Source organism: Staurois parvus, unplaced genomic scaffold (genome assembly GCF_062004578.1).
Source record: "Staurois parvus isolate SC_StPar_1 unplaced genomic scaffold, SC_StPar_1.0 ptg000218l, whole genome shotgun sequence".
NCBI lineage: Eukaryota > Metazoa > Chordata > Amphibia > Anura > Ranidae > Staurois > Staurois parvus.
This window is the reverse complement of record NW_028318014.1, coordinates 3,188,237-3,212,773: the sequence shown is the minus strand read 5'-3', so window position 1 is coordinate 3,212,773 and position 24,537 is coordinate 3,188,237. Positions and strand designations below refer to the sequence as shown.

Sequence of the window (24,537 nt, the reverse complement as noted above, 5' to 3'; positions counted from 1 at the left end):
CTCCCTCTCTCCCCCGCCCCAAACCGCCCCCTCTTCTTCCCCTAACCCGCAGCCAGTCCTCTTTTCTTATATCTTCTAATTCTCCTTTTTCTTCTTCCCATCCTTCTATTTCCATTCTTTGCAAGTCCAATCTCTCACAAAAGACTCTCAGTTCCTCTGGAAATCTCAGATAGGCTGTGACTCCGTTTCTCCATCCAATTAGGCATTCTGGGGTTCCCCATCTATACTGCACCTTCTGCTTTCTCATTTGTTCCAATAAAGGTCTCAAGGATCTTCTTCTCCATAGGGTCTCTGATGTTAAGTCCGCATAGATTTGGATATTTAAATCTCTATATTTAATTATTGATCTTCCTTTAATCTTCCTCCAAATCTTATCTTTGTCCCCAGATTTTTGAAATTGAACAACTGTATCCCTCGGTCTCTCCTTCCCCATGATCTGTTTGAGCTTTCCTGTTCTGAACACTTCATCCAGATTAATCACTTCTGATTCCGCTCTATCCATTATGGAGTTTAGAATTTTACTAACTAGTTCATACAGTGATTCCCCTTTTACAGACTCTGGGATTCCTCGTACCCTAAGATTACTCCTTCTTTCTTTATTCTCTTGAACCTCCATCCTATAAAGAAGTTTTTTCTGAATAAAGTCCATATTTATTATCTTCCTTTCTAGGTTAACAATGGTTTGGGCCTGATTTTTAACTTTCTCCTCTGTTTCCTCCACTCTCAGCAACAGGTGCCCCAAATCATTCCGAATAGATGTCATTTCTTGTTTTATCATTTTTTCCAAACTTTGAAACATTTCTGTCATCTCTTTTTTATTTGGTACATGTAGTTCACCCTCAGGTTCGTTTTTCTCCAGCCTTTCCACCGTTTGTTGACTACAGCTGCTAATCATGTCCAGTGATAATCTAGGATTACTTCCCAAGCTGATTTCCATTTCACCCTTTTCACTAGTATCTTGGGGCCTTTCTGGGGTATTATTTCCTTGAGTAGTATATTTCTTGATCGTTCCCGTTTGAGACCCTTTGAGCCCTGCTCCTTTAATTCCTTTATTCTTCATATCCTCTATGGGTCTTGTTTTTTTTCTATGACCCCTTATACAAGTGTAAGTCATATGTCTATGGCTTGTTAACCCAGCCTTGCCTTGCTATTTTTCCTTTTATTTTACTTTTCTGTGTCTCCTTCTTCCTCTTCTCTTCTCCACCTCTTCTTGACCCTTGGGAATCCCCCCTCCTCTCTTTCACCTTTTTCCTCCCCTCTGCCACAGGAGATTATAGTACACACACAATATTCCAGTATGTAAAAAGCCCCAGCCACTCTCACTCACCTGTCTCTTTACTTGCTCATCGGGTAGAGGGCCTTTCTCAGTCCCAGGGGGATTCCTCCGGGTCTCCTTTGGCCTCTCGGTCACCTGGAGGTCATCACAAGGCTACAGGCTGCTTCTCCCAATTTTCCAGGGTCCAGGGCCAGTCTGCGCACCGGGGAACGAGGCCAGGAGTGAGCCGGCACTTCCCTCTCTGCTCGGGATGCCGGCCGGTCTCACCTCCTCCCAGAGATCCTCTGCGGCTTGTCACATGGTCCCGCTGCGTCTCCTCGTCTCCCGGCTGACCCGGCTCCTGCCTCTCTTCACGGGCCACTCAGCTCCCCTGCTCTCCGGCCTCTCCTGCTCGACCCACCTAACTCCGGTGAGTCTGCCCCTTCATTTTTTTTGTTTCCGAGGGTCCCTGGGAAGGATGGGAAGTGGAGCCTAGCAGAGTGCTAGTGCCTCACGCTCTCCTTGGCCGCCATGTTCGGGCTCCTCCCCCCTGAACTCCTGCGCATTCTTGTCTCTCCTTGATGGTTGATACATGCCATTGCATTGGTATTGTCTAACTTCAACCTTATGGGAAGACCCTGGGGGGAGGCAGATTAGTGCTAGAGAGCCAGCCAAATTGGTGAAATTCCAAGATGTCGATCGGCAATTTCCGCTTCTGTGCCAACCACGATCCCTGAACCAAGAGATTTTCCAGAACACTTCCCCAGCCTGACAGGCTGGCATCTGTCAACAAGGCCTTACACTTCATTGGAAGGATTTCCCTTCATCCAGTTCCTGCATGGGTATCCCCCATGCCACAGCCGTTCTGATCTTGGGGGCAGATGCATTGGCTGATCCAAGTACTCGCAACAGTTTTCCTATACCGCCAGTATATTGAGCTGCAGAGCTATGGAGTGAAAATGTGCATAGCGGACTGCCTCAAAGGCAACTACTATCTTCCCCAGCACTCTCATACATGTCACGATCACGGCACCTTCCAACATCCTTTAGAGACTCCACCTGGCTTGAAGAGTTCTGCACTTCTGCAGAAGCAGTATCCTTGCCTGAAGCTTATCCGGGATTAAATCCAAATATTTTAGGGGTTGTGTCAGAACCAAGGCTGACATCTGGAGGTTTAGCTCCCAGCCTAACCTCTCAGGGCATGGACACCTGGACATTGTGCATCAGTCTTCGATGCAACTGCTTTCAGAGGAGCAAGTTGCCCAAGTATCCCACAGTGAGAACCCCTTGGGTTTTCAACAACTCCAGAACCGGAGCCAACCTTTGTAACACCCTGGGGGCCACAGATAAGTTGAAGATCACAAACTATTAGTGGCAATCCTCTACAAGTGCAGAAATAATTGGTGAGGCCAGAAAATTGGGAAGTATAGGCAGGCATTCTTGATGTCAACTGATGCCAGGAAGGCTCTCTGATTAAGCAAAGCAATCAATGTCTGGGAGGATTCCACCCTGAATTTTTGAATTTACAGGAACTTGTTGAGATCCTTGAGGAGTAGAATTGGATGGATGTCTTTGTTTGGATTGGGTACCATGACAGATTGGAGTAAAGCCCTTGAGGCCTCTCCTCTACAGGCCAGATGCAATGACCCCTTGGGACAGCAACCTTTCCAGGGTCACAATGAAAACCACAATTTTTGGGGGATCTGAAAGCACATAAAGCATGAAGAGAGAATGCAGAACAATTCCAGATTGTGTCCTCTAGACACCATGCTGCAGACCCAGTCCTCTCCTAAGTCCAAGTGGCTGCAAGGGCCCTTAGGCACCCACCCACCTGAGTAATGCCTAAGGTCTAGTACACAGTCATACGAGGTTGCTGCCTTCCTTAGACCAAGGAAGCAGATGTTTAACTTGGAGCTGACCTTGGTGAGAGGAGAAATAAGAAGAGAACGAATTTGATCCAAGTGGATCCCGCGAATCTACACACACTAATAGACCTTTATATCTGAAATCTCTTGTTTGAGGTGATCAGCTCTTTTGCACCTAGTGGTCGTGTCTTCATTCGTGTTTCTAATTGGCAGTAGAATTATCTTTCATTGACATTTTTGGACTTTATGATATTTTAATGATTGTGCAGAGGTTGACACATTATTGCAGTGTACAGTGCACTTTATTTCATTTTGTGTTATTTTTAGTTGTATTTCTCTTTGTATGATCACACATTAACCTTTTGTTAGGTTCATAAATATTGGGTAGCATGGCACTATTAGTAATTATATTCTTGTGTAGGTTGTTAGCTGTGCGTGCTACAGCTCTCCCTCCTATTTTTACACTTTTTCTCACTTTTTTCCATTTTTGATCAATTCACTATTTCATTGTGTTGTGGTGAGCTTGATAATTTTTAATTTTGATTTGTTAATGCTGTGTGAAGCTTACCGGTTTAAATAGCCAGTTTAGCACCAACATTAGCAATAGACATGCGCTCACATCCTCACGTGCATGGTTATATGCCAGCCAGCCTGCTCCTGTGCTTATACTGATGTGCCATTCTCTATACTGTCATTGAACGTCCTCACACATATTCCAATAATCAATGTTTTGTGGAAAATAATTGTTTGTAATCTCTTTTTATTAATAGGCCTGAAATACTTTTAGCAGAAACATTACAGCATTTACTGCTTAAAAATGGCTTTAAAATGTTTCAGATGCAACAGATTTATGACTATTTATAATTCATTAGCTGTCCAACTGGTTTCAAAACATAAGTAGAAGGCTAAGATGGTGGGATGTCTTTGGTTGTTTCTTTTTGTGTCAAATGGTCACGTTTATTTTCTTGCTTTGGGGTGACCTTTCTTTTTCTTTTCTTTTTTTTTTTTTTTACAATGTCAGAACCTTTGAAAAATGCATGTATTGATTTAAAAGGACAGAAGTCCTAACTCCTGATTCTTTAGTCTAGGATTGTGCTCCTTTTACATGTTAACTCCATATGTTTTAAAAGAGGATCTGCCAATGCCTGGAGTGTGAAGGATTCTTTCATTCCTTCAAACGTTTTTAGTTGTCAGCAGTGGTTGTTAATACAGGTGTTACTATGCCTTTTTTCCTTAATTCTTCTATTCATGGTCTTTGTTAAATAGCGATATAAATAGCAATACACATAGCCTCATGTCACTTGGCCCTGTGTATGCATGAACTCCTGACCCCAGTTTAACCATACCTGTGAAAAATGAGAACTATACAAAAATACCTTACAGTAAGCGTAATTTATCTTGTATCCCAGAGACACAAGGAGAAGCAAAGGGCAAATGTTTGGTGCACACATTAACGTTCACCATTGAGTTTTCTTGTAAATTTCAGCAGGTCACAGTCAGTCAAGCTTTCAGCTTTTCAGTTATTTTTTTTAAATAAAATAAATGTGGCTTCTTCCTGGATATTTTTATTCAATCTTGGAATTCATTTCGACTGATCTATTTGTTTTCCCAAATTTCTTTGCCAGGCTTGTTTCACGGGTGTTGGGAAAGGCCTGTAGACATACTTTCACTTTAGGATTAGGTTGGGCAAACATTTTCTAATGTCTGCAAGAGAACAATAAACAAAATGGTTGTGTAGCAGAAGCCAAGCTAAGATGATTGTCCTAATGTTAATATATTATTATGAACACATACATAAATAATAGGCTTTTACTTCCTCAACACAGATTGTTATGTTTATTTATATTAAAATTATCTCTTTGAATATAAATCCAAGAAGATTGTAGACTTTGTAAATATATTGACAATGGTAGCGTAATTGAATTCGCTGTTAATTTTTGTTAGGGTTGCTCTTTAAAAAGTCTCATTTGTATTCATATATGAATCTTCTAAAACTAATAGGTGCTCTTCCCCCAATTATGTGCTATGAAGTGCCAATACTAGAATAACCAAATAAATGTGTAACAAATATCTCATACAAAAGATTAATGAATCAAAATAGAAACTCCATCAAAAAAGTGCATATGCAAATAATATATACATAAAATGTCTCCAAAAAATTGTCGCTAACAAAAGTACTTCAGTGACAAAAAATTCAAGCTGATATATGAAATAAAAAATAAAAATAGAGTCCAGATAATAAATCAATATTGTGATCATCAGCCCTTGCAGCTTTCATCCACCAGGTGCAGGAAAAGAGACAGGTAAGTACTAAGTTCGTGCCTCCTCCACCAGAAAACCATCAATAGTCTCATCGCACATGTTCCTACAGAAGGCTCTGAAATATCGGGTGCTGCTGCAACCACCAGCTGGAGACTTGATCATACATGACACAGTGAAAATATTTGCCAGCACACCATAGATCTTCATATTGAGTCCAAAAGTTTTTTCTGTAGAAGAATGATCACATCGCAGATAGGAAAGTGCAACGTTTCAGAGCCACGCAGGAAAGGCCTGTGATGACTCGTGCCTCCACTTGAAAACACATTGCCTCTTGCTGGATCACATTGATCTGAACGGAAGATCAATATGGGCTCAATGTGGATGTATCCTCCGAGCAGGATACATCCACATTGAGCATTAATATAAAAGTCACAACCAAATTGCTTCAAAGGTTTAAAACACACCACACTGGATACACTCATCTGCCTCGCTATGTTCCAGCCTGTTCCTCTGGCACGGCTCTCCTCTGAGGCATTGGTTGGTCCGGAACAAACCAACGCCACCAGCATGAATTTTTTGTCACTGAAGCGCTTTTGTTAGTGACTTTTTTTTTGGAGATATTTTATGTATAAATTTGTTGATTTGCACATTATTCTTTTATGTGAAATATTTGTTGCACATTTATCTGGTTATTTTAGTATTTGCACTTAATGACATAATTTGGGGAAGCGCACCTATTCGTTTTAGAAGATTAGTTTTTTTTGTCATGTATTCAGACAATTAGAGTGCTGCCTCCCACACAAGTGTACACAGAAATATTTTCCATTTAAATAGCTGTATTTATATATGACACTTTGTTTTCACAAATGTGATTTTTTTTTTCCACAAATGATTACTGTAGAACCTAGATATACAACATGTATGTCAGTATACAAAGTGGGTCTTAACTACAAACGGTTATGGTCCATAGACTCCTAATATTGAATCAATAGCAGAATGCAGATAATAAATAGTACATCTTCATTTTTCAGCTTGGAGACCAACTAAAACTACAGAAAAATACTATTATAGGATGCAGAGCAACATCCTAATCATGATTTATTATGAAGTTGCTAAAAATGGCGCGTTTTGTTATGTTACAGCCTTATTCCAAAATGGATTAAATTTATTTTTTTCCTCAACATTCTACAAACAATTGCCCATAATGACAACGTGAAAGAAGTTAATTTTGAAATCTTTGCAATTTATCAAAAGTAAAAACTGAAAAAAACCACATGTACATAAGTATTCACAGTGTTTGCGCATTACTTTGTTGAAGTACCTTTAGCACCAATTACAGCCTCAAGTTGTTTTGAGTATGATGCTACAAGCTTGGCACACCTATTTTTGGGCATTTTCTCCCATTCTTCTTTGCAGTACCTCTCAAGCTCCATCAGGTTGGATGGGGAGCATTGGTGCACAACCATTTTCAGAGATGTTCAATCGGGTTCTAGTCTGGGCTCTGTCTGAGCCACTCCAGGACATTCACAGAGTTGGCCTGTAGCACTCCTTTGTTATGAGGGTTGTGTGCTTAGGGTCGTTGTCTTGTTGAAAGATAAACAGTTACCCCAGTCTAAGGTCCAGAGCCCTCTGGAACAGGTTTTCATCAAGGATGTCTCTGTACATTTCTGCATTCATCTTTCTTTCGATCCTGACTAGTCTCCCAGTTCCTGCCACTGAAAAACATCCCCAGAGCATGATGCTGCCACCACCGTGCTTCACTGTAGGGATGGTATTGGCTAGGTGGTGAGCGGTGCCTGGTTTCCTCCAGACATGGCACTTGGCATTCAGGCCAAAGAGTTCAATCTTTGTTTCATCAGACCAGAGAGTTTTGTTTCTCATGGTCTGTGAGTCCCTCAGGTGCCTTTTGGCAAACTCCAGGGGGCTGCCATTTGCCTTTTACTGAGGAGTGGCTTCTGTCTGGCCACTCTACCATACAGGCCTGATTGGTGGAGTGCTGCAGAGATGGTTGTTCTTCTAGAAGGTTCTCCTCTCTCCATAGAGAAACTCTGGAGCTCTTTTAGAGTAGAATGACCATCGGGTGCTTGGTTACCTCCCTGGATAAGGACCTTCTCCCTCAATTGCTCATTTTGGCTAGGCGGCCCGCTCTAGGAAGATTCCTGGTGGTTCCAAACTTCTTCTATTTATGGTTGATGGAGGCCTCTGTGCTCATTGGGACCTTCAATGCTGCAGAAATGTTTTTGTACCCTTCTGCAGATCTGTGCCTTGATACAATCTTGTCTCGGAGGGCTACGGACAATTCCTTGAACTTCATGGCTTGGTTTGTGCTCTGGCATGCACTATTAACTGTGGAACCTTATATAGACAGGTTTATACCTTTCCTAACCATGTCCAATCAACTGAATTTCCCACAGGTGGACTCCAATCAAGTTGTGGAAAAATCTCAAGGATGATCAGTGGGAACAGGATGCACCAGAGCTCAATTTTGAGTGTCATGACAAAGGCTGGGAATACTTATGTACTTTGTGGGGTTTTTTTATTTTTAATAAATTTCAAAAATTTCAAAATGAACTTCTTTCACATTGTCATTATGGGGTATTGTTCATAGAATGTTGAGGGAAAAAAATGAATTTAATCCATTTTAGAATAAGGCTGTAACATAACAAAATGTGGCAAAAGTTAAGCACTGTGAATATTTTCTGGATGCACTGCATATCATTACAAATATTAATAAAAATTGCATGTCCTTATGATTTAGTATAGACGTCTGGGGATATGTTAGTTAACCTTTTTGAAAATGTTCTTTTTTCCATCAGAGTGCTCTTGAAGGAAAACTTAGCACATTGTTCAGACACCTGCATGCTACAAGGCAAACGCTGTGCCATATTTTAGCCCCAGGAACACAGCCTCCAGAGGCGGCTCATCGTATACTGCCGACTGTTGTGTATTCCAGGCTGATAAATCATTTGACAAAGTGTAATCAGTCCTTGGAGGAATGTTGTCGGGATTTGCTCACAATGACACTTGTTGTACCATCTGCACCTTGGGTGAGTAGACACTTTTCATTTGCTATATATCATTGTTATAGAAAGCATATTATTGCTGGAAGGGATATAAACAACTTTTCATTTATGTCTTTGTAATTTCTCTGATTCTTACTGACCCCAGATCTCTCCGTAAAGCATACCTGTCACGTGCCAATTGCTGTAACAGGGGGTGTTTATATTCCTTGTGACCACAATAAAAATGATAAAAAAAATGTAAAAAAATCAATGAATTAAATGAATTAAAAAAATTAAAAAGCCCTGGCCCCCCGTGCTCGCATGTAAAGGTGAGTGCACGTGTCGGTCCGACAAGCATGCAAGTAACGACCGTCCCACACATGTGAGGTATCACCGCGAATGTCATGTTGGTACAGATCCCTCTGTTCAATCAGGAAAGAAAGGGAGCTGGTAAACACATGTTTACCAGCCCCCTGCTCTCCATCCTGACATTTTACTGCCTGGACTGACCTGGAACACAGCAGCTGTAGCCGGCAGGAGAGGAGGGAGGGAGAGCCAGCCAGAAGAGCTGCATGGATGGAACTACCAGAGGATCGTGTGGAGAAAGGGGGGGGGGGGTCACAGCAGGGGCTTTATTTGAACTTTATTGGCAATGTTGAGCACTGTGGCTAAATGTAATTATCAACAGGAGAGGCGGGGGAGGGATCCGACAGTTGAATCCAGCCACGGAGATTGGTACTGGTGGATGGGGAAAATGGCTGATACCGAGGGTGATAACGGTGTTGGGGGGGATCAATGCCAGAGGAAGGGGGTGAGGTGGTGGGGGCATTTTAGTGGCCAGGGCAGCAGATTAGGTGGAGAGACAGAGGGCGGTAGGTGACAGGCATGCGGGGGGGTCACATTATAGGTGAACAGCTCTGATCAGCGGATTGTCATCTGCTGATCAGAGCTATTGTACAGTTCTGTTGTAAGTTCGTGGTCACTGGAGTACTGTGTACGGATCTGGCCAGCAGGAAGCAGTGCTGTAGGTCTGAACGCTGTACAGACCTGACAGTGAAAGGGTTAAAGCATCGCCTGTGGATAGTAAACTTTTTATCGTTTGTCATCATTGCACAGGTGTGTGAAATTTTAGGGCATGACATGTTTGGTATCTGTTTACCAACATCAACTTTTATATTTTACCAAAAAAATTGGGTTGTGTATTGTGTTTTTGAGCCTTAAATTAAAAAAGTGTATTTTTTTTTTAAACTGCTGCACAAATCTCATGTGACCTAGAAAATTGCAGAACCCACAAATTTATTCTGCTTTTAAAAATATATAATGTTTGGCGGTTCTAAGAAATTTTCTAGCAAAAATGCTGATTGTTACATATAAAGTGCCAGAAAAGGCTTGGTCTGCAAGCGGATATTCTTCATTTTCCTGGGCAGCAGCAGCAGCAGCATTAGAATGAGAAAATCAGTGGAGCAACCGGATATGGAAATGTAGCATAGCCTTGCAGCACAATACCACCATGCAGTCTGTTTTCAACAGTCAGAAGCTAGCAGTAATTTTTTTCTTTTTTTTTTTATTCTTTATTTTAACAACAGCACACGGTATTAGAACAGAGACCAGAGAGTTAAAGAACATAATTTACATCTCCATAACAAAGATCCATACATCTGTACAACAATAAACAAGATAATCAAACATTGTCATTCAATTCCCGTTATCTTCCTAAATAAGATGGGCTCCCAGGTCCAACTCCATAGAGACAAAAGACCCCCTTCTGATCATTTCAGAGGTCTCAGTATAGTAAGGCTGGCCATACATTATACAATTATCTGCAGATTTTTGGTTTAGATTTACCAAAAACCATATAATAGGAGGACAAACCTAAACAACACTTTGTTGTATCCAATTAGGCAGGCCCTTGCACTACATAGTTGAAGGTAAATCTAAAGGAAATTGGGCAGAAAATCTGCAGATAATTGTATAATGTATGGCCAGCCTAAGAGTCTCTGTACCCCTGTGTTTTTTCCCTTTTTTATGAACATTAGTGAAAAAAGGGATGAAAATAAAAAGGAAATTTGTCCAAAGGAAAGAAAAGGAAGAAAGAAAGAGGGAGAAGGAAAAGGAAAAAAAAGGGGGTGGAGAGTTGCAGAAGAGGGGAAATCTATTCATGACCTTCTCCCCCCTCCAGCTACCTCAAGTCAGTATTGCCAGATCTCAGGGCAGGGTATTCCGGTGAACTACAACAGCAGAGCCGAGTATAGTGCCAGTAGCACCATTCTTAAGAAATGTTTCACATATGCCTCTCCGTGGCAACCATGTCTTCCATCTCATTAATATCCGTAACTTTTCGCAACTATACAGCTTAGGGTGGACGCTTCCAAAGCTGCCTCACAAGTTTCCAGAAAAGGGGGATGCAACTTTTTGCTGTCGTAAGCAATAATGGTAAAATGGAGCGTCTATAGGACTTGCCAGGATAATCGTAGTGATGCAGTAGGTTGAACGTAGGTTCCCATGGCAGTACATGGTCCATAAATTTCTGAGATATACGTTGCACTCCAGTCCAAAAAGCCTGCAGCAGGCTGCAAGACCAGAAAATGTGGAGCAGAGACCCAGTCTCCTCCACACATCGCCAGCATAAATTGGGACACTGAGGGAACATCTTGCGTCGTTTGGCTGATGTATAATACCAGTGTGTCAACAGTTTAAAGCCAGATTCCTGGTATTTAGAACAGATAGAAGCTTTATATGTGAATTCTAAGATCTTCTCCACCTGTTTGTCCATACAACGCAGCCCTAAGTCGTGTTCCCATTTAGAAATGTAAGGCAGTTTGTACGACAGGGGCAGGGAAGGGAGATCAGTATTTGGTAAGTCTGCAAAATCACTTGCCGAATCGGGGAGTCTACTGAGCAAAGAGTTTTGTATGGAGTAAGGCTGTGGTTGAAGGTCGCTGCTGCGAGTAGGGAGCAGAGAACATGAGACAATTGGACCTTGTGCCAGAACGACAGATCCGCAAAAGTCGGGGTTTCCATAATTTGTCGCCTTGAGAGCCATTGGCCATTTGAGAGGAAATGAAGGGACTGAAAGATGCCAAGGGATTTCAGGGCTTGGAATCTCTGGTCCTGTAGACGCGGGCTAAAGCCCGGATTCCCTACTATTGTGGTTAATAGGGAGGGCACCAGTGAAATTGGTGAGGTTTTAAAGAGTTTACGGCAAATATGCCACGTCTCTCCCACAGTGGGATGTGCAAGAATCGCATTCGGTAGATCTGTATGGCACAGGGTAGTGATCGGCATCCCTGATAAGGCCTGTTCCACCTGTACCCATTGCTTCAAAGTACCATGCCGGCACAAGTCCAACACTCTGGTCAAATGACAGGCAATGTAGTACAAGTTCACATCGAGCAAGGCCATTTCCCCCTGCAGTTTTGGCAGTCATAACAACTGTAGCGACAGCCGTGGAGGTTTCTGTGCCCAACCAAAATTAGTAATAGTCTGGTTGCCACCTGAGGGAAGGAGCCTGGAACATGGATCGGGATAGCCTGAAGAGGCTAGAGCAGTCTGGGCATTATATTCATTTTGATGATACTACAACAACTGATCCAGGAAAATAGTCGGTTCTGCCAGGTCGAAAGGTCCTTTTTTTATTTATTTAAGAATGGCGGGAAGTTCAGTCGGAAAACATCTTCCAGTCTGCAGGAGAGGTAAATTCCTAAGTATTTGATGTGCGACATTGGCCATTTAAAAGAAAAATAGTCTTTAAGTAGGGTGGTCTAAGAAGCCGACATGGACACATTCAAAGCCTCTGACTTTTGAAAGTTAACCCGGAAGGACGAAAGGGTCTCATACATCTTCAGTGAAAGTTAGTTAGGGAGGGATACAAGAGGGTTAGAAAGAAAGAACAATAGGTTATCCGCATATGCGGTAACTTTTGGAGACAGCAAGAGGTCGACAGAAATGCCCTGTATATTGGGATTTTTTCTCACCATGCATAGAAAAGGCTCCAGAGTTAGAATGAAGATTAAGGGAGAGAGGGAGCATCCCTGGCGGGTCCCATTGGTGATTTCCAAGGAGGGCGATTAAATGGCCATTCACCTTCACCTGAGCGGAGGGGTGGGAGTAGATGACCTGCATCCATTGCATCATCTGTTGCACTAGACCAGTGTATCTCAATGTCTCCTTCAGGAAGATCCAGTTTACTCAGTCAAATGCCTTTTCGGCATTAGTGGAATGAAGCAACATAGGGATTTTTCGGGACCGAGCCACATGGATTAATTTATGGCCTTAGTCATATTGTCTCTTGCTTCCCTAGTAGGAACAAAGCCCACTTGGTCACCATGAATCAGGTCCGGGATGAAGTCCATCAGGGGAATAGCTAAAATTTTGGTGAATAAGTTAAAATCGACATTCAGAAGGGAGATGAGTCAGTAGTTTTGATAGTAGAGTGGGCCCTTGCCCTCCTTAGGTATCACCAAAATATGAGCCTGGAGTGTGTCTTTCGGGAAGACTGCCCGCAAGCCCACTGTATTATAAGCAGCCAGAAACTGTGAAGAAAGAATTGGACTGAACATTTTATAGTAGAGCAAGGAATATCCATCCAGGCCTGGGGCTTTCCTAAATTGCGTTTGAGACATAGCTACCACCAGTTCCTCAGCAGAGAGAGGGGCTTCAAGGGAGGCCAGGTCCACTTTCAGGATGCTTGAAAGGTCCGAGTCTTTCAGATACTGTTGAATAGCTTCTGTTCTGTCAGAGTTCCCGGATAGAGAGCCCACCGATGAAAGGTTATAAAGTGATTCGTAGTAGCGTTGGAAGACACTGGCAATGTCCTCCGTAGCGTGGATCTTCCGGTCTCATCTATAAGTTCTGGGATAAATGTGTGTGCTTTTTGAGCTTGCAGTGCGTGGGCCAAGAGCTTGCCGCATTTATTTCTGTGTTCATAAATAGAACGGCGGCATTTGGAAAGCATAGCTTTGTCCATGGCTAGAGAGGTTAATTGGTCCCTTAGGACCGTAGGTTCCGACAGGACCAAGGCCGCCAGAGATTTTTTTGTGGGCTGATTCCAAGACATGGATCTTAGTCAAAAGGTCAGTAATTTGTTGAGCTCATTCTCTCTTCTAGCGGGCTCCCAACATAATTTGGACCCCTCTTTGTGTGTCTCCCACACTGTCATCGGGGCAATGTCTGGTCCTGCATTGATGGAGAAAACCACCACCTCTGGCTTCTTGACCAGGCAGTCATTCAGTTTCCAGTGCCACAGCTGAACTTGGAGGACAATAATTCTATATCTTCCCAGACCAGGGCATGGTTTGAAAAGGCACTTATTCACTCCATCACGCCATTACCAAGCCACACCCCCAGCTAGCAGTAATTTATAGCAGAACTATAGGCAGAAATTAAAAATCAGAATGGAAAACATGAGTGTAATGCTAATCAATCTGCATATCTTTTATATACTGTATAACTTCATCTCTTAAGCAATGAATACCTGGTGATTCTGCCAATTAAAAAGCCTTTCTTCAACCAAGGTGACAAAGCAAAATCATCATTGTATAACCGCTGCATGCTCAGGTGTATTGAGAAGGAGGGTTATTGGTTTTGTCACCCTCCTCAATGCCAGTTAAAGCAGACCTCGCAAAGCTCCATCCTTGGGTATTGTGACTGGCAAGCATGATGCTGTCAACATAGCCTTAGAAGTGGCACACGTGGTTGTTCATGGCACCCTGCATATGAAAGAAGTGACATAATACGCCCTCTGGTATCGATTCCCTCTGGCTTGAGAACTGTAAGAAGTTTGTCAGAGTGAAGGTAAGTTAAAATAAGTGGCTATAATGTACAGGGGTGGGGGATATTTATAATACAATAACCTAATAATTTACTTTTACATGCAAACTATCCCAACAATCAATAATTTAACGTGCATACAATAAATTCAGCAGATCTGTGTGATAAACCCTGTAGTGCATTGTGAGTACAGTGTAACTTTGAATCATGAAAGGAAGCAAATAATGCATCCACCAGAGAATTGTTTGAAAGTCAATGCTTCTCTGCTTTATAAATAGACTGTTTAGTTGTAAGATAAGCCTTTGTCTCAACATGGGCAGCACAGTGGCTAAATTGTTAGCACTTCTGCCTGGCAGTACTAGGGTTGTTGGTTTGAATCTCAACCATTGCACCACCTGCCTGGAGTTTGTATGTTCTCCCTGTGTCTGCATGGGTTTCCTCTGGGTACTTCAGCTGGTAGGTTAATTGGATCCTGTCTAAATTGGCCCTAGTATGTGTATGTATGAATGTAAGTTAGGGACCTTAGATTGTACGCCACTTGAGGGTTAGGGACTGATGTGAATGTACAATATATATGTAACGTGCTGCGTAAATTGACAGCACTATACAAGTACCAGTAATAATAACAATAAGTAGGCTTTCTACTTTTACTAGCCAACCAGTTATAAGCAGCAGTGAGCTTTAAATGTTCCTAAAACTCAAAAAGGGTGACTGCTCCAAGCACTCCCAGTGACTGGTAGGACAATTCAGCATTAATCCATTGCCACCGCTTACCGCTAGTAAAGGTAGGTTGTTAACCATTTTTTTTCTCAAATGAAAAATAATTTAGTAATCAAACTTTTAAGCCAAATCTCATGATTTGCTGGTACTTTATTTACTAATTTAATTATTGCTCATCTTTGTATGGCTTGCCTTTCATGTAAGTAAACACAGTTTTAGATTTCCTGCAGGTATCTGAGATAGCTTAGAAGTGTTTCTGAATCTTTATCATGTGAATTGTAGCATAGCAAATTAATGCAATCTGAAGGGAATATTTTCCCATTTAATCTGTAATGGTTTTTTAGTTCAAAGCTTATTTATGCATCTTCTTTGAACTTAAATCACGACTTTAGTTAGCTTGTAGCACAAACAAATATGGAGGATAAGATTTTGTATGTGTTTGATTTTCATGATAGAAAGAATTATTACTTCCAATAAAATGATCAAAGACTAAGCCTGCCCAAACCTGATGTTTAAATATTGAACCAACTCGTGCATGGTATGGCTTGAATCTGCAAATGAGCTGATGTAGTCAGGTATTCCTTACTGAATTGCTTAATTTGCTGTTAAAAAAGGGATCTGATTTCTTTATTTGACATACAGCTGAATAAAAAAAGCAGTGGATTTCAATCCTAGAATCCCAAGAGATGCAGTGTAAGCAGCCAGCTTTGAACATAGAGCCTACTCAGTACTTTTCCACCAAGTACCTGTTTAGACAGTTTGGCTGTACAGTCGCTGAACTCTTTGATTTATAAAGTTCTCAGATAAATTTAGCTTAAAGGAGAAGTATGGGCTTTTGAAAAAAACAAACATCTATGCTCACTGCTACGCTGCAGAATATGTCTAATGCTGACTCTAAATGATTACATGACCACTGATCACCCAATTCACAATCTGCTCCAAGCAGAGAACAGTTGCTGTCAAGGCTCTTGCAGCACGCTGAAAGGCAGAGCCAGCTGTGAATCAGGCAGTGGGGTAGATCCTGACAATATTTTTGAGATTTTTCATGAGCCTGGCACAGCTATGCCCCGTCAGCTAATATTATTATTATTATACAGGATTTATATAGCGCAAACAGTTTGCTCAGCACTTTAAAATATACTGTAAAGGGAGACAATACAGCAACGATACAGTTCAATACAAGAGGGTAAGGAGGGCCCTTCTCCTGGAAGCTTACAATCTAATAGGGAGGGTCTGGTGGTACAAGAGGTAATAACTGTGGGGGATGGACTGATGGGAGAAATAGAAGATTTGTTTATTAGCTGAAGGGCAGGATAGGCTTCCCTGAAGAGATAGGTTTTCAGGGATCACCTAAAAATGGGCAGAATAGGTGCTATTCTGACAGATTGGGATAGTTTCATAGGATGGGGTTGGCTCTGGAGAAGTCCTGGAGATGAGCATGAGAGGAGGAGACAAGGGAGCTAGAGAGCAGGAGATCTTGGGAGAAGTGGAGAAGACGCTTTGGGTGATATTTAGAGACAGGATTGGTGATGTAATTTGGGGCAGAGTTGTAAATGGGTTTATATGTTATTAATGTTTTGAATTTTATTCGTTGGGCAATGGGAAGTAAGTGGAGGGATTGACAGAGAGTGATGGCAGACATGGAACGGTTGGTAAGGTGGATGAGTCTGGCAGCAGCATTCATGATAGACTGAAGAGGGGATAGCCTATGATTAGGTAGGCCAATGAGGAGGGAGTTACAATAGTCAAGGCGAGAGATAACAAGGGAGTAAATAAGTTGCTTAGTGGTTTCAACGATTAAAATGATTTTGGGGATGTTACGGAGGTGGAGTCTAAAAGATTTGGACAGTGATTGGATTTGGGGCTGAAAGGACAGATCGATGTCCAGGATGACATCAGACAGGGGGCACATTCACAGATGTGTGAGTGCTTTTTCTGCAGGAATGCCCAACAGCAGTTGAATACAGCAGTTTAACTAAAGCAGAAAGAAGCCACAACAAAGAACTGTACTCCACTCTGGATGGACTGCAAGCAAGACTGGATGGACTGCACCTTGGAAAGCATCTCTTTAAAAGTCTGATTCCCACTCCATCTACCCTTAATATGTCCCCTCTACTCTTTCTTCTGATATTGGTATCCTCTGTTCTCAAAATCCCATTTCTTTGCCCCTCTTGCCCACCCCAAAGCTTATACATATCACCCTCACTTCTACCATCTCCATACTACTGCTCTCATCACCTCCTGCTAATACTTAACCCACCTGTTGACCCAAACACCAGGACAGGAAGGCATTTGCACTCATATACATCCCACTCCCATCTTACTTTCTTCACCCTCCTTCTTCTCCTAACCTCTGGGGATATGGGGAGTTGGTTTGCTTCTATCCCCACTGAGCATCTTTCAAGGCCTTCCTACCCCTCCCTCTCTATCCTTCTCTTCCTTTGAGACTCACTGGATTTGGCTGTTTTCTTCCATTTTTCTGAGGATTGCAGTGATCTACTGGCCTCCTGGACCGGTGTCAGGCTTTCTTGATGACTTCTCTGCCTGGCTACTCTACTTTCTTTCCTTTGAAATATGCACTATTATTCTTGGTGATTTTAACAACCCAGCTACATCCCAATTTTTCAGCTTAACCTCATCTTTTGCCCTAACACAATCGATACAGTCCTTCATTCACTCTGATGGGAAAACCTTAGACCTTGTTTTCTCTCATCTTTGCACTCCCTACAACCTCAACAGCACTCCCTTTCCTCTCTCTGATCACAACCTCATCACCTTCAGTGTCTTTGTCTTCAACCACCTATCCCTCCAAACAGCAAACAATTACTCACAGAAACCTTCACCACTTTAATCCTTCTCTTTTCTACTCTGCAACCAACCACATCTATGACAGAATCTCTCTCCTGTGCTGCCTTGACCTGGCCACTTCTGTCTACAACAGTTCACTCTCATCCACATTGGATTCACTTGTTCCTCTAACTACACGAGGGCTATGGCAGAAATGGCTCCCATGTTACAAACAACCAGTGGAATTGGTACCATTTGTATGAAAATAAAAAATATGCAGAATACGTGTGCTCAAGGTATCAATGTATTGAAGTGTTTGTTCACCAATGCCAGAAGTCTGGCAAGGAAAATAGGTAATTTGGAAACTTTGGTTCATGAACAGAACTATGATTTACTTGGTATTGCTGAATCTTGGCTTCATTCTTCACATGACTGGGCCATTAATATTCCTGGCTATGTTCTCTTTCGGAAAGACAGAGTAAATAGGAAAGGTGGTGGCGTCTGTCTCTATGCAAGAAATTATCTCAGAGCGAGTGTGAAAGAGGACCTATTTGATGGAGAGTGTGATGAGGCTGAAGCATTATGGGTGGAACTGCACATGGGGGTGCGTACTACAAAGGTAATCATTGGAGTTTGTTATAGGCCTCCCAGTGTTAATGAGGAGGTGGAGACTCAGCTCCTTGCACAGATTGAAAGGGCTGCAAGGGCTGGGACAGTGATAATAATGGGAGATGTTAACTACCCGGAAATTGACTGGAGTATTGGGACTGCAGAAACAGTTAAAGGCCAAACATTTTTAAATCTACTACAGGACAATTTTATGGTACAGTTCATAGAGGCCCCAACTAGGAATGATGCTCTGCTGGACCTGGTAATCTCAAACCATGCAGAGCTTATTAGGAATGTCCACATAACAGAACATCTGGGTAGCAGTGACCATAACATGATTTCATTTATTGTTAGCTGTAAACAGCAAGCACATACGGGAAAAATAAAAACGCTCAATTTTAAGAGAGCAACAACACAGAAATGGGAGTTCTTCAAAAGGATTGTATGTGGACACACTGCAAAATATATTCCCATGAGCAACAAGTTTAAAAGGCTAAAAATCAAACCTATGTGGCTTATGGCCAAAGTTAAAAAAGCTATAGATAATAAGAAAAGAGCTTTTATTAAATATAAAAATGAAGGACCGCTATCATTGTTTAAACATTACAAAGAATATAACAGAATATGCAAAAATTAAATAAAGGCCGCAAAAATTGAAAACGAATGACAGATTGCAAAAGGTAGCAGGACCAACCCCCAAAATTTCTTCAATGTGATACAGCCCCAGGAGGCATGTAAGTAACACACTGCACTTACAAGGGAGTGGGTTGAATGACATCGAGCATTATTCAGCCTGAAAAAAGGCCAGTTCTCGGTAGCATAGTAAAAAGTCTGCAGGGGAAAAGAGGTTATTAGTGCAGAAATTTTTTTATTTTTACAAATGCTGGACTACTAATAAAACAATACAAAACTGCAATTGGGCTTATATAAAATATTTGTATTTTTCTTACACCAGTGCTATGATGGTATATATGTTGGGTAGAAAGAATAAATCTGAAAACATCAGTATGTGCTTAGTATTTGAATCTTGAAATAAATTTAGAGTGGAGATATACAGTATAATAAAGTAAGACCTATCTGAGAGAAGGAACAACTCTTTGCTAGATCATGCCATTTAAATTCAGTTGGCATCTTCACAGCTCCAACGAAGTCCCTAAAGTATCCCAGCTTCTGAGATATGGAATACGTAGCATAGAAATCCTCAGTTTAAGTGCATAAATGGTTAAAGTATATCCAAACTCAAAAGCACACATTTTGTTCAGAAATCTACTTGTGTATTACTAGCATAAAGTGGCCCACAACTCTGGTTTAAAAAGGAAATTTCTATTTAAGTATATATTCTTAACTCAAAAATGTAGCTTCTGTTGCTCTCCTCCAAATCTCCAAATTCCTTTTTTGGTTGCTGTAATCCAACATTCTGTTAGAGGGTAGCTAAATTTGTTCTCAGTGATCTCCACTTTATGTATGAATTTAGCCATCCTCGCTTGCTTATTTCAAAGATATACTAGGGACTATGAACTATGGGATTTGTAGTATGCATAAAGCAGTGCACATGACCGCAACTAATGTGCATTGTTTGTTCCATACAAATGGAAGTGAAGGGGAAAAGGAGAGCTTCAGGAACACAGAGGATCTTACAAGGAGACGGAAAAACAAATAAACTGTTTAATGAGAAATAGATTTCAGGGCCATTAAGTAGTAAATGTGTATGGATTATTTTTGAAGAATAAAGATATTGGGATTGGTTTACTAAAACTGGAGAGTATAAAATCTGGTGCAGATGTGCATGGTAGCCAATCAGTGTCTAACTTCAGCTTGTTCAATTAAAGTTTAACAAAAAAAAAAATGGAAGCTGATTGGTTTCTATACAGTTCTGTGCCAAATTTTGGACTTTGCAGTTTTAGTAAATCATCCTCATTGTATAGCATCATTTTAAGACAGTAAGAGTGTTACTGGCTGAATCACTAGATGATATAATGTAAAAACACTAACAAATAAACTAATGCTGCCACCATGTCTAAAGAATTGTAAGCTTCAATATATAACCGTTTTGGCATTGTGGGAGTAGATAAACTAGTAGATTTGTGCGATTTGATTTCAGCCTAACTTTAGATTATGAATAAGGAAATGGTCAACCCTTTAATTTACCTGGGGCTAATCAGATCAAAATGAAATTGGTTCTCAAGAGAACACTTCAAAGGCAACTACTTTGGCACCATACAGTTAGGTTGGCCATGCACTGACCGAAGTTTGGCTGGTCCAGCAGGGACTGGCCAAATTTCGATGAGGGTGTGGCTTTCCCCGCTCAACATAAGTTTATCTGCAGCTGCAACCACTCTTTAGTTTATTCTGACAGCTGCAGGTGTCACTCTCAGAATACAATGTCCCGGAGGGGGAATTTTTACATCCACCTCTTTTTTAAGATTAAAGGAATCTGTCAGTTTTTTTGTTCAGCCCTTTGGATGTACAAAAAAAACCCCCCTAAGTGTATGGTTAGCTTTAGACCTGGATAAGAGGAACATGTTAACAACTAATTTATCCTAACCATTTGATTGTTTCTTTCTAATGGGGATCCCCCAGCTCACCAAACTTTCACATATACCACTGTTAATAAAATCTCTGTCTTACATCATGCAATAATAACTGATTTTCAGGGATTCAGTCAGAAATGCAAACAACCCAAACACAACCACTGTATCATAAGTGCAGTGAACATTATTACCCGTTCATTAAGGAATAAAGACAGCTAATATGTGGAAGCTTTGTCTCAGACAGGAATTTAATTTTATGACTGAGAACTTATTTTCTTTGTTTGATGTACATGCAACCGGTTAACCTTCTTTAACCATTTGCCGCCCGCCCTATGGCCGAATGGCGGCCGGCCAATGTCATCAGTGTTCTGGGTGGACGCCATATGGCGTCCTCTTGCACATGCGCAGATTGCGCTCCTGCAGAGCCGCGCAGTGGCGCGATCTGTCACCGGCCATGTACCTCGGACACGGCCGATGACAGATCTGAGTATCGGCCCCCGTTGCCGGTAGCATGTGACCTGCTGTGACCAATCACAGCAGGTCACATGACAGTTGTATACAATGGATGGCTTCATTCATGCCATCCATTGTATACTAGTGTCTAGCTGTGAATGGTCACAGCTAATCACATGCACATGTCATGTGATTAGCTGTGGCCAAATCACAGCTAAGCACAAAAAAAAAAAAATCCTGAATGAATCGATGTCATTCAGGTAAATGCTTGCTTATAGCAAAGTAATTCTTTGCTATAAGCAAATTGTGTTAAAAAAAAAATACTGATCACTTCCCCAAAGTAGTACAATGTTACTATGGTAACATTGTACTACTTTGGTCATAGTGAAATATGAAAAAAAAAATCTTAAAAAATATATATATTTTTTTTTTTTTCATACTGTCACCAGTCAGTGTCCCTGATCACCGCCATGCCAGTTATATGATGACGCTGTACTGCACTGGTAACAATATGTAAAAAAAAAATAGTGAAACAAATTTTTTTATTTTCCAAAAAATTATGACAAATAAAATACAACTTCAAAAAAACTCGTCATGCCTCTTATGAAGTACGTTGGACTGTCTACTTTGCAAAAAGGGGTCATTTGGGGTATATCTGTACTGTTCTGACATTCTTGGACCTCAAGAAATTTGATTGGCCGTCAGTACTTCAGGATTGATCAATATTCAGATCTATAGCATAGTTTGTGAACTCTATAACTTTCCTACAAACTAAAAAATACATCCTAATTTGGGTTATTTTCACCAAAGACATGTAGCAGAATACATCTTGGCCTAAATTTATGAAGAACAATTATTTATTTGCAAACCTTTATAACAGAAACAAAGAAAAATGTTTTTTGTTTTCTAAATTTTTGGTCTTTTTTTGTTAATTTAGCAAAAAATAAAAACCCCAGTGGTGATTAAATACCACCAAAAGAAAGCTCTAGTTGTGTGAAGAAAATGATAAAATTTTAGTTTGGGTACAATGTTGTATGATCGCACAATTGTCATTCAAAGTGTGAGAGCGCTGAAACGTGAAAACTGGCCTGGGCAGGAAGGTGTAAAATTGCCCGGTATTGAATTGGTTAAACACTTGTTATTTTGAGTCTGCTCTGGCAAATTAGCTTTTAATGTAAATCACTGACTCTCACCTCTGATTGGAGGTAGGTGAGGTCTGTTACCTGTGTACATTTCAGTTTGTATATAATATTCTGACATAACTTGTTATATCTCTGGGTTCCAGCCACAATCAATGGCTGTACTCCTAGTTTTCTGCATCTATGCATTTTTTCCCCTTGTTTTTGTTATTACTTACTGATTCTCCTGGTATGCCATATTTGTATTCTGTGTTTCCAGTTGCTGTACTGAACTAGCCTTAAAACAACAGGGATGCCCTCCTTAGCTGTACAAACTTACCTTTCCTTTAGCTCCCCATTATTTCCTTCATCCAAAGAAAGACAGCCCTGAGTTTTTCCAGTTCAAGTTTACGTAGGGCTGAAGCCTCTCCCAGCTCCCATGCTTTGCTTTACAGTGGCATGCTTTGATTTACGTTTTCGGAACATGACCCATTAATTCATGACAGAAGGAAAATGCACAGTCGCAATACTCATTGCCAGAGTAACCTCATGACAGGTCCAAGCATTGTTACGTGGTGGGGGTAGGCTTTTTGATTCCTTCCATCCAACAGCAACCTGAAAGCAGAGCAGAACTGTCTGTACTGAAAACACCTCACCCACCTGCCGCTGCTGCTTCCTGCACTTCAGTACTTTTTATACAGACACACATGTATACCTTTTTTTCCCAAATAGGTGGCGGAGGGCAGTTCCTCGTACTGGACCAGGTGGGGTCTACAGGATTATGTGTGAGGACTGGTTAGTGCAGTAGTACTTTGAGCCTATTGTGTGTGATGACACTCCCTGGAATGGGTCAAAAATAGCCTGAACTCAAAGCCAATGGGTTAAATAAAATTGTATGGCATATAGTTCAGAAGGTTTGGGGAATCTGGTTGCAGAGAAGTAGTACTGTGGCAGACAGCTCTGGAATGAAGGTGAGTATTACAGCAAATGTTGGATTGTTTATTTTTACTTCAACTGGGCTAAATGTTTTTACCTGGAGCTCTATTTTAATGTATTGAATTTTTTAAGCTACTGGTATAATTAAAGCTACTCAAAAAAACGTGAGTTTAGAAGCAGCACTGTGCATGAAGCCTTATCAGGGCAGGAAGTCAAGCATTTGCCTAAAATGCCAAGGACCACAAAAAAACTGCAGTTCATAACAAAAGCAGAGTAAAGTCTGGTGAATCTGGCAACTTATTTTTCCTTACCTTTAGCTGTAACCACTGCAATTTCTGTTTGTATGATGTTACCTAAACTATGATTTCCTGGTCAAAAAATCAGGACACTGATTTATTTAAATTAAGAGTAGGTTTTATGCAGCTTACCTTCTGGTGATTAAACACTGGCAAAAAAGGAAGGCTGTAGGGATACCCCCCCAAGTATAACCCCTCCCACCCCCAATATAACCCCTCACACAACCAGCCAGCCTAAGTTTTTTTTGAAGCGCTGATGGACCTCTTACCTTACCTTCCTATGGAGTGTTTTTCTTTCTCACTTTCTGGATGATTTCTTTCAAGATGATTCCTTTAATACTTGCACTCCTGAGGATTTACCCCCCTTAATAACCAGGCCTTTTTTTGCTGTTTGGCGCTGCGCTAATTCAACTGATAATTGTGCGGTCATGCAAGGCTGTACCCAAACTAAATTTACGTCCTTTTTTTTGTACAAATAGAGCTTTCTTTTGGTGGTATTTTATCACCTGTGCGCTTTTTATTTTTGTGCTATAAACAAAAAAAACACAAAATCCCAATAAGTGTATATTGATTGCTTTTTGGGAAAGTTATAGTGTCTACAAACTATGGTATAGATACTGTAATTTATGCCATTTTTTGCTATACAGCCATTTTGGCCACTAAATTTATAGGTACCTAGTGCGACTGACGGGAAAAAGAGCGTCTGGCTGTCAGGGACTGCTTGAACCGCTACAAAAAATTTACGGACAAGTGCTAACAGAGATCAGGCCTGATTCTGTGAACACTGCGGTTTTTTGTGTAATGTATCAAGTGACAGTTATCTACTGACACTGCACTTGCTGGGGGAGAAGGGGGGGGGGGCGTAGGGGCTAAACGCAGGTGCTGGCAGGTGTCGGGGCTGATCCCGCTAACGCTGCATTTTTTGGGATACTGT

General features: G+C 41.2%; 1 protein-coding gene across 1 annotated transcript in view; it reads left to right on the top strand.

Moving 5' to 3' along the window:
- The window catches only part of LOC149460868 (uncharacterized), a 193,161-nt gene that overhangs the window by 87,424 nt on the left and 81,200 nt on the right, over nt 1-24,537 (top strand). The window contains exon 9 of the mRNA XM_089679120.1: nt 8,199-8,429. Within this exon, the coding sequence (XP_089535246.1) occupies nt 8,199-8,429 (231 nt within the window). The remainder of the gene's footprint in view (nt 1-8,198; nt 8,430-24,537) is intronic.